At 38.0% G+C, this 11,342-nt stretch overlaps 1 protein-coding gene across 1 annotated transcript; it reads right to left on the reverse strand.

Moving 5' to 3' along the window:
* Positions 1–413: 413 nt before the first annotated feature.
* Positions 414–10,502, reverse strand: LOC124154181 (DNA-directed RNA polymerase III subunit RPC8). The gene is made up of 5 exons (XM_046527746.1): positions 10,204–10,502; positions 9,949–10,132; positions 9,708–9,860; positions 4,644–4,810; positions 414–1,191 (listed from the first exon to the last, which is right to left on the reverse strand). The coding sequence occupies exons 1-5, from the start codon at positions 10,312–10,314 to the stop codon at positions 1,141–1,143; spliced, it is 666 nt and encodes a 221-aa protein (XP_046383702.1). The 5' UTR covers positions 10,315–10,502; the 3' UTR covers positions 414–1,140.
* Positions 10,503–11,342: the final 840 nt, after the last annotated feature.

An 11,342-nucleotide genomic window follows, 5' to 3' on the forward strand; every position in this document is an offset into this window, starting at 1 on the left:
AGTTCTGAAAGTCAAAAGGAGGTATGTCATCCATATGTTACTTTTAAGGGCTTCCCATAGCTGGAAACTCTTCTCACTGGATTGACCATCGTTAACTTTCCACAGGGTAAATTTACATTGTATTCAGCTTTAATCAGCTGCCACTAACCAATATTTCTGTAATGAATAAAGGAGAAAATCGCTTTTGATATTCAATAGCATTTGCCGGCAACGATAGCAGGCTTACGTCCTCGCCTACTAAACAAGAGGCTGCGGGTTCCAGTCCCGCCTGGGTAGATTTCCCCAGTCCAGTGCATGGTTGTTCGTGTGCGTTTAAATGTTACATTTGTTAAATACCCAGGTATAAAATGGCCAATTAGAGCTGTATACGGTGGTTTGAGAATAAAATAAAAATTAAATAAATATGCTGCTAATAAATTTAAAAAATATAAATAAATTGCTTCATATCAAAATTGCACACACTTTCAAGATGCATTCCAATAACATGCAACAGAGTGCCGGATATGACCAATGATTTGAAACAATATTAACGTAAATACAAATAATGCACAACTCCATTCGCAATGAAAATACCAGCATTGAATAAATACTTTCAAGAACAAGGAAATGAGGATGTTTACAAGAACAGGAAATAAACCACTTACAAGCAGTCAGAGTTACAATGCTAACTGCAAATAGGCTAGTTGAAGATGAAAATTCTGATAAAAGACAAAGTTATAAAACTGTTCCCCAATATTGCCACAATCGCAAGGAAAAACATTTTCTCCCCATAGACACTCAATATAGGTATTTTGTATTCTGTGATTCATCCAGATGTTCTTCATCCCGAAGCATTCCCACCAAAGACATTAAATAAAAACATTTGATTATTACTTCCATATTCATTCCTCAATAGTCTCTCAGGAGAAGCTATTTACATAGAAGGGGAGTGATGCAGAGACAACACTTTCATACAACCAAGGCAAGCCACTTGCACATCTTCTCAGGTGCTGGTGTAACTAGTTAAACAGAAGTTCCACACAACAAGCACTAGCTAGGAGGGCAGACGTGGTCTTTGACATTTGGCACGTGGAATACTGGGTTTGAACACAGCAGTAAAAGCACAAGGGCCACCACACTGTTCCATTCTTGGATGAAAATTCAACTGGACCACCATGAAAGCAGTCCCAAGCCTGGCTCATTTATGGTTCCCTGCAAGAGAAGGAGCATACAAAATATGTTACTGATGCAAAAAACACAAAAATTAAAACGTGGTTAAAGAATCTAATATCAAGTGATTTTCCAAAAGAGGATGGTTGCACTGAAGATACAGATAATGCACAGCTAAATAAGTACTTTCAATGAATGGGAATTAATTTGCCACATCAAGCCCTCTGTATATTTAAAGGTGAAGGATGAAGCTCCTCCATTTGAAGAGCCATACTTATGTTATTTTTTCTTTCTGACTTTTTACTTCAAGGAGAAAAATCATTTTTAAGTACCGTAAACGTGGGCTACTTTGGCCCACTTTTCATCAATTTCATATATATTTCTCCTTTTGAAGATAGTTTTTACTAAATTTAAGTTATGGCAACCTTTTTATACTACTATAACATCTTATATTTTAGCTGACGCACACTTTTTGGCTAAAATATTTTTTGTTATCTATGTAAATATTTTTTTAATTTTGGGCCAATGTTACCCTAAGGATAGGGTAACTTTGGCCCAAGATATGTTTTCATTAGGAAAGACATGTTAAAAGGCTAGGGACAAAGAAGGACTTGGATATTTAAATACACATGTTTTTGAATGAAAATAATCATATTTTTTTAAATTTAAACATATATATTATACATATATAAGGCAAAAGACATGTTTAGAAAAAAAATGATTTATCATTTTAAAATGAATCAACCTTAAAAAACCCTCTTTTTACAAGCTTTGGTGGTTGAATAACTTTTTCAATATCATTCCACTTATAAAATAACAAGTCTTTTTCTTTCGGCCACTTCCAAAGTTTTTTGGTCGGCGCCATACAATCCACCATTGCTCCCTCCTCTGTCACAGAGAGCACCAAACCTGGATATCGTAGTCCATTCCAATGAACAATGACAAATTTTCCCTCTTCTACAGATTTATTCAATTCTTCATTGCTCTCCCTTGCATCTTCAGTATTTTCAGCGGGGAAGTTTGAACTGGCTCTTGGATCACCTGCTGTTTTCATCTGTTGGTACTGAAGAAGGTCATATGAAGAAATACTTTTTCCTGCAGGGACTTCTAGTTTTCGCCGTTTTGTTGCGCGCGGCTGAACAACTTCTTGTCTTTTTTCCTTAAGGTGCTGAATAAATGTTTCTCCTATTAAATCAAGGTTAACAGTCGCATTGTTTGATGGCAATTGCTTGATGATCTCTTCCTTGTTTATCGGGTGGATTCCAGCCTTTTTAAATCCAGCGATAAGATTATTCAGTACCTTTGGCTCTATGCTGTCCAAAGCCTTTTTCAGCAATCTTGGAAAAATGTCCTTTGATAGTGTGGATGCAGCTTTGCCACTGTCTGATTGTTTCCACTCTGCAAGAACTTGTTTCCATTTCATTTTGAGAGGCCTAAAGTAATCCAAATCAAGTGGCTGTGTCAAATGTGAGGAATTCGGGGGTAGGCAGATAAACTGGATATTGTTATCTTCACAAGGTTTAAGAACGTTAACGCTAATATGCGAACTGAGATTGTCGCCGATCACTACTTTTTTACCTTCTTGTTTCTTGAGGACAGGAAGGAGTTGAGTTGAAAACCAATCCTCAAAGGTTGCGCCATCAATCCACCCGTGCTTCGTCCTATTGTATCGCGCCCCTTCTGGGCCATTTTCAGTCCATGTGGTCCATAAATGCTCTCCTTTATATATGATATAAGGAGGCAACGAGTAGCCATTGGCATTGCCACAGAACATGACACTAATGTTAGATTTGGTCGAATTCATAATACGTTCGGGGTACTTGCAGCCTCTCCGACAAATTACTTTTTTCCTTCCAGGATCATCCGACATGCAAGTTTCGTCAAAGTTATAAATGTTATTATTATTATTATTATTATTACATAAATTGTTACAAGTCGACCATAATGTCGGGTGGTAACATAAAATCAGGAAGCATCCGTTATCCGGCGATACATCCTTGACCGCCTCTTTAAGATTGTCAATGTAGTCTGTTATTACTTTTTCATCAATCTGAGCACGATATCGTTTTATATTTGATGACAACTTGACTGTCAGATGTGGGTGCCTCTTTAAGAATGACTTCACCCAGTCACGGCCCGGAACATTGTTACAAAAACATTGCACAGTCTTTCCTTGCCTAGTGAGGTAGGATTTAACGATGAATCTCAAATCAAGTTCATCAAGCGGAAAACCATACTCGCACATTTTGTCGATATGACTGGCAAAAGCCAATTCTTCATCTTGCGAAAAAACTTTAGGGTGGCCTGGGGAACTTGAAAATTCATTCTTCAACTTGTTTTTAAGAGTGCTTCTGGGTATTTTGAAATGATCGGCAGCCTTCCTTTGTGTCATGTCACCGGATCTGATGGTTTCTAAACACCTTTGAAGGTGCTCGCTACTGTAGTCAGCATATTTTCGGCTCCCAGGAAGACGTTTGTAGTTGTAGGGCATCCTGAACAAGCTGAAAACAAACGCATACGATAGAAATATGCTCACCACACATTTTGAAAGCTATTAGCAGATACCTAGGGCCTAAAAGTATTGGGTTTGTAAAAGTACGACCTACTTTGGCCCAAAAAAATCTGGGCCAAAGTAGGTCGTACTTGATAGGTTACCGGAAGTTATTTAAATAGATATGAAAATTAAAACACACGTCGTGTTTCACAGAGTCTCAACTACAGAATGATATAAAGCATGAAAAAGTGTTATAAAAAATATACTTACATTGCTCGTTCGACAAGATATGCGTGTTGTGCACGATGAAGTTTGGGAGGATGAAATTGCACGTGGTTTCACTAGTCACACAACTCGTGGCGCTACTACTTAGTGGCTAACAGTGGAATCACTTGAACCATCAGAAACCTTGAACGATACTACTCCCTAACGAAACTAACCGGAACTATTTCAAAAACTGCCACGTATGCCGCTGTAGAGTACGTTTCGTTTTATTTTATTTTTGGGCCAAAGAAGGACCCTAGGGCCAAAGTAGCCCACGTTTACGGTATACTTGCATCAGTGGAACCTCAATATAATGGAGTTCATGGGACCAAAACTAGCAATTTCATATAGTGATAATGTATAATTATACTTGCCTATTTGTATTCCATCTCATGCATTCCCCAATATAGGTTTAGAGTTAGGTGAAACAAAAGCAGGATGGATGTAAAACCATAATAAAATCACATGACTATGGACAGTGGAGGTATGGGTAACATCAGAATTATGCAGGCAGGTTCCAATCACCCGTATTCTGCTCACTCAGCTACACATTAATCCAGAATAATTTGTCTTAAACGCCACTCATTTCTATTGCTTATTTTAAGCACTATATTGATTCTTCATTTTCCTGACATTTCATAACTTTTCAGAAGCAATTTAACTCCCTTACTTGACAGCTTTTCCAGAGATTTATCCATGCCGAAAATAAAAGAACTCTTTTGAAATGGATACTTACAGTTAAAGAATAGGGAACTTTTGGCTCTGGCTCAGCTGTTTCAGATGATGTGGATGCCTGGGTAGTTGGAACAACTGAAGCTGCAGTACCATCCGCAGTTATATCTGGAAGTCCTGGAGTTGTATCAGCAAATGCCTCTGATGTAACTCGAAACCTAATGGATTCACCTGAGACAAACAAAACAAAAATAAAATTCTAGCTTTCAACAAATACATGCATGAATTTTCCAAAAACATGTTATTCTGACTGCATGGTGAAAGTAACAGAGAGGGTAAAATTACAGAGGTGCTAACAGCTTAAATGGTATATACCATTGGTTGCTCGTTGTCTAAAAGGCACAGTTGTACCAACCTACATACTATAAGACATTTTGAAGATATTCCTTAACAAAGCCTGACAATTCAAAATAAACAACTACAAACCTCAGTAAATTAAAAATTACTAGCAATTTTCCACAAACACTTCAATTCAAATATCTAGTTTCAACACACTTTGTGATAACAATCAGTGATATTACACCTGACAATAATAAGGAATGCATTCAAACCAGTTGTGTGGCTAAAAGTGTTTGTGAAAAATTGCTAGTAACTTTTTATTTAAAATAGGTTTGAATTACAACAAATTAAGCCTCAATCGGCCCTCTCTCTTCAAGTCTACGAATACATGAATAATAATAGCACAAAAGAATTGAGTTTTACCAGAAATAAATTCCACCAATTACTTTGTCAGTGTAACCAACTGTAAATTGAGTGGTGCAATACTATTAAAAGAAAACAGTTCATTGAAGTTCTCATTTTTTTCAACCCCTCCTTCATTCTTGCCAACTCTAAAATATACTTATCTAACAGCCACTCTCCTCTTTTTGTTCACCTCCAATATGACACAAGTCTTGGTACCAGAATTTGTAAATCTTTGTACCATTGGTAAATTTAATACCCAGTTGGTTTAAAATGCAAGTACAGCATTATCCGGCTGCAGTTTACCCATGTTGCGGCTTATCTGTGCATGAGTTTTACATTTTTGAATTTTTCCGTGATCTTTATAAAAAAATTAATTGGACGTAAAAGTGCCAGGTTTTTGCATTTAAAGAAAGGCTACACTGGCCTTATTATTGGCATTAGAATCCCCTTCATTAAGAGCAGTTATTTTATTTACTTTTTCACAAGGATTGTTTCAAGTCTACTTGGACGTCTGCTCCAGCATGCAGACGACGATCAGCGGCGGGAAAAAAAATATCTTGATTTGTTCTAGAATATTTTTCAATGGTTAACTGATCACAAATTAAAGGAAATGTTGTCTTTGATCTGTATTTTTATACTTCATATCGCAAATGCGCAATTATTGCCGTGGACTCGCAAGCGATTGAATACAGGCCAAAGGAACTGGGAATTTTGTTGCAATCTGACATATTTGCACCATGACTACTCAAGGTTAAACTGGAGAGGAAGTGAAGAGTAGAAGTGAAGGCAGCGGGTAAGTGGAAGTAGAGGTAGCATGTGTCATAGCCAGGCACACGCCTGCGTAGACAAATTGCCAGCAGTCCTGGCTTCCTATAGCCGCTGCTGCACATTGGGATGATTGCACTCCCATTGCCTTCTCACAGAAGCTCCGTGTTCATGTTATATAAACATCTCGGTACATGATAGTGTTCAGGGATCACGGATCCGCGTGACTCAGCAGTAGCATACTGGGCACTTGCACGAGGCACGACTAGGCAGCGGTAGTTTCCGACGCCGCCCAGCGGTTTTTATCATTCATGCAAACCCATTTTCTGAATCTGTGACACACTGAATTTTCTGAATCTCAGGCACGGGTATGTGGTTTTCAGAAATCAGTTACATGAAGCAGTGGGAGTACGAGTACAATTACATTACTGCCGGTAAAAAGATCGCGATCAGGATAAGATAGCTGCGAATGATTGTGGAAAGCGTCTACGTCTAGGCGACTACGTCAGGTTTATTATGCGTTTGATCTTAGTTGTTTTATTGAGTTTATGGGTGCCATGTTAATAGTATTTATGAAACTTTATTAGGTCAAAGTAACAGAAATATTCTATGCTACAAAAATCCAAATTTTGATGAGCTCAAACTTTTAAATATAACTATACTCTTTGCAGTGCTTACTCACTTTATGCAAAGCTTTATCAATTAAAATGTAGTCAACTGTAGTTCACCGTATTCCATAAATTTGTTATACAGTAGATTCCGTTTAATGGGTCCACCGGTTACTTGGGGCAGCCGCTTAATTGGGGCAGATCTTGAAGAACAGAACCCAATAGAGGAATATCCCCGAGTCTCTCCGCTTAATTGGGACAGCATGCCGCTTTATTGGGCCATGAGTCGGCGACATACACTCTATACTCACAACCAAATTAAATTTTTTTTGTTTTCAGAATACTATTTTTTTATATTTTCCTCCTTTGATTGACTCTCATTTTCACAAATGCTCCTATTCTTGCCCTTTTTTGAAAGCTCTTGTTGTTACACTATCCGCAAGGGGATAGGACTTTTCTTTAATAGGACTTACTAAAAGGCATTCATTCAGCGTCGCCCGAGGCTGTGAAATATATTTTTCACTAAATTGTTATAATTCTTAAATCATAATAAATTAACTAAACTCGCTGATTTATTAATCAAATTATTAGTTTAATAAACTTATGTTGCATTATGAACATTCTTTAGTCTTCTTTCTATCATTTCAACGTTTGTTTATATGCCCATATACAGGATAGTTCGCCTAATTGGGGCAGCCGCTTAATTGGGGCAAAGTGCACAAGTCCCGATATGTCCCAACTAACCGGAATCTACTGTATTATGATTTTAAAATAAATTGAGTGTTACGGTGGAACATGCTCTCAAACATATTTTGTTTAAATAGAATAATTTAAAGACTTCGTCAGACTAGTAGAAAAATATATCTTTTTAGTCCCTAAGAAAAACGTTGCTCTTCTATAAAAATTATTTTCATATTGTAACCTGCATAACATGCGCTCGTTTTACTTGAAAGTGGAAAATCTAGCCAATTGAAAAGTACACAATCCCTAAGTAACAAACAAGAAGTGTAAACCTTCCATAGTAACAGGCCGTAGGCCCTTTGCGTGGGGTCTGGGCGGGGCAGAGCCATAGCCACTTAGAGAGAAGGCCCGATCATAAGCGACGGCTGAGGCTCTGACGACACCACGAGAAGTGCTCTGTTGTTTCGGCTGCTGTTGGAGACCACTTTGTTTACGAGTGTATTTACGTTATGTTCTACCAAATTTTAGGGATTTTTGTGGTGTTAGTTGGTGGAAATTGAAGTTTCTGAGGATAGTGAAGTTTCCTTTATTCTTGAATTTCATTCGCTGGGCTTAAGAAACGTATTTGTTAGGCATTTTTGTTAAAAGTTCCTTTCGCGTGTGTAGCGCCGGGATGCAAAGAAAACTTCAGGAGTGGACCCGAAGTTCAAGTTTTTAGCTTTCCAAAAGATCCTGAGTTGAAGAAGGAGTGTATTTGAGGGATGAGAAGAGACAATTTCACTTCCACGAAAAACAGTAAGGTATGTACCCTTTCTCGCTGTAATTATTTGGATGTAATTTCTAGCTAGATGTGGCTTGGGGATGTTGACAGTACTAAAAGTGGCGATTTAAATATAGAAGCGACAATTCAATAGGAAATTCTTGTATTTTTGCTGTATTTTATGTATTATTTCGTTCAGTAAACATGAGGTTGAAGGAGTTTCTGGGAATTATAATATAGCAGCCAAGTTTATAGTAACGATTATTCTTCCTTATCTTGCCCTCTGCTGTGCTATGCGTCTGAAACTCAGTAAAACAGTGCTTATTTAACTATAGTTTTGTAACTTACAAGGGGAGACCACGAAACTTGCTCCGCCTTTTTCAATGCCGTATTTTTTATGGCCTTCGGAATGGTGAACACATCCCTGAACTAGTAGTGGTTCCGTTGAATGGGCCTTAGTTTGTCTGTAATTAATTAATTTTCATGTGGTACTTTTCACAAGCTGCATATAGTTCCATGATATCGCCCCACTCATCTGGCTGGTCAGATGGAGTAGTGGAAGCGTTAACAGCTACCACCCAGGGGGCCAGGGTTCGGGGCTCGGTGATGGCTGTATATTTTTAATGCAAGCCGCTTATAGTCTCATGATATCGCATCACACCTCAGATGGGTAGGTGGGCTAGTGGTTGCGTTTACGACTACTGCCCGGGGGACCAGGGTTCGAGGCTTGGTGGTGGCTTTACATTTTGTTGTCTTCATTGTGATCACACGTCATCAACTTTTTCATTAATTTTAATTGCGACAAGCATAGACATGAGGCCATTTTTTTGTCATCATAATGGCGTTTAGGTATTCAAGCAGTGCCATTTCCAATGCGGAGAAGTGAAGGCTCCACTTTCTACTCTCCTCAAAAACATACCGAAAGATTAACAGGGGGCTAAAATAGTGGCTTTTTTTTCGAAGAAATTACATTTGTTGGTGTGCATCTTGTTATTATAATGGTAGGGCTACGGAAGATTTTGGGAAGCGGCGAGCACAAGACACATTTGGTGTAGTTGTTGCTTTTAATCCTCTGGCAGGCACGACTGTTATTTCTACACAACCTTTAATACCAAGCCTTTAATGGCATGTGCTCTCGCAAGAGTGGTTTTCATTTTTAATGTGGAAGTTGATCAGTATAAGCAATGAAAAAATTAACATTTTGGCTCACACCACCCTTGCTAATGTAGTCGTCGTATTTCTAGCGATGTCAACCGTTCATTAGCAAGGAATGAGTCGGCTAAAGTCACGCTGAGATGGTATAGCCTTAAGGTTATTTTTCGGCAGTAACCAAGGTAAAACATCACCAGAACCAGTCCAACAGGAACATTTGTGGTTAATGTTACATTGACGACTACATGATTTCGTGAAATCCGTTTAAGCTCGTATTGAATTTGATTATAGTTTCGATAATTTTGTCCTGCGGTGACCAATTCTGATGGCTAAAGGCATGGAAAATGAATAATATAGCAGAATATGGACGGATATAAAAGATGCGGACAAGATATATCATCATCTATAGCGTACTTACCCGGGTCCATGAACAGATTGTGTTTCTCGGAATCATCCTGCTCTCCATCAGGCTGATACTCCCACACCCACACTTGCTCCACCTCATCAAACCTAGATGGATACTGCAAACTAAGAGGAGGAATGAGAATGTCTTCAAAGAACCCTAAGGTGACTGGAAAAGAATAAATCATTAAAATGACAAGGAATTACACAAACATCTATGAGATTTGCTGTCACGACATTTGATAAAAACAACCTACCCATTACTCCCTCACGACTGGAACTTCGTATCTTCCCCACCAATATTTCCTCCATAAAAGGTCGAAAGACTACACAACGGAAATTCACTTTAGTATGTGATGCACCATCACCAGGGAATACATAGGAATCCTCCAATTTCTTCAAATCCCGCAATGCAACCACCAGCCCAACTCCGAGGACAACCTGAAGGAAAGTTTCATTCAACCATTCGACTTACTATACAGATTAAATTGCACATTCAATACCATTCTCACCTTATTTGCCAATTTTTTGTTCAACTCTTCATAGATAGCATCGTTTAAATTCATGTGAAACTTGTGCGGCGGTATTCGCACCACGTGTTTCATCTCAGAAAGAACAAACATGTTTTCAACTTATAAATATAGACTTGTGTTATCTGAGACAGCATGAAATGCTTGATAATAAATTCAGTGACGGAAGAAACAATTGAGATAATTTTCCATCCTTGCTTAAACAATTCCAATACGCCGGTTATTTTCTTTAAAACCCCCGAAAGCACCTAATTTCCCAACACCAGCCCAAACTTGAAATCCAAACAATAGAGCTGTGTCGTTCATGAATGAATCGTTCATTTTGAACGGTTCATTGGCATGAACCGAATGAATCGAAATACGCTCCTCGTTCAAAGGGTTCATAAAGAATCGTGTGGTTCATGAAGAATCAAAGAATCATTTAGAATCGAAGAATCATTTAGAATCGAAGAATCATTTAGAATCGAAGAATCATTTAGAATCGAAGAATCATTTAAGAATCGCAGATTCGTTTAAGAACCGAAGAATCATAAGAATTGAAGAATCATGTAAGAATCGAAGAATCATTTGAACAATCGTCGGAGTAGTAGAAGTATAAAGGTCTTGAATTACTTCGCGAGCCGCGGATGACAGTAGGCCTTTCTAGTCATTTAAGAGCAGTGGCGGATCCAGAGAGCCTCTAAATATTACCATTATATCTTGAGTTTTTTAATACACCATTATATTTAGAGTTAAAGAAAATATTAATTTTGTTCAGTTGTCGGGGAAGGTTTACTCCCAATCCCCCCACGTTACCTAGGTTACCCCAGGTACCTAGCCCCCTTCTTGTCACAATCTTGAATCCACCTGCACTGGTTGAGAGTGAATATTCCATGAATTACTCGCTTATTATATGGAACCTATGGAACTTAACGTTCTTCATCCTCCGACAGTTGATACATAAGAAAACATATCAATAGGAATATACTGAAAAATAGGAATTACTTAAATTCAATAAGACAAGAATAGCAATATTCCTTATTAAATGTTTTGTATAAGAACGGAATATCTAGGACGTATATATACTCGCTTGGGAGGTTAAATCTTAATTGCCTCTTCTTGAATTACTTCGTGAAACATTT

This window comes from Ischnura elegans, chromosome 2 (genome assembly GCF_921293095.1).
Source record: "Ischnura elegans chromosome 2, ioIscEleg1.1, whole genome shotgun sequence".
NCBI classification, from domain to species: Eukaryota; Metazoa; Arthropoda; class Insecta; order Odonata; family Coenagrionidae; genus Ischnura; species Ischnura elegans.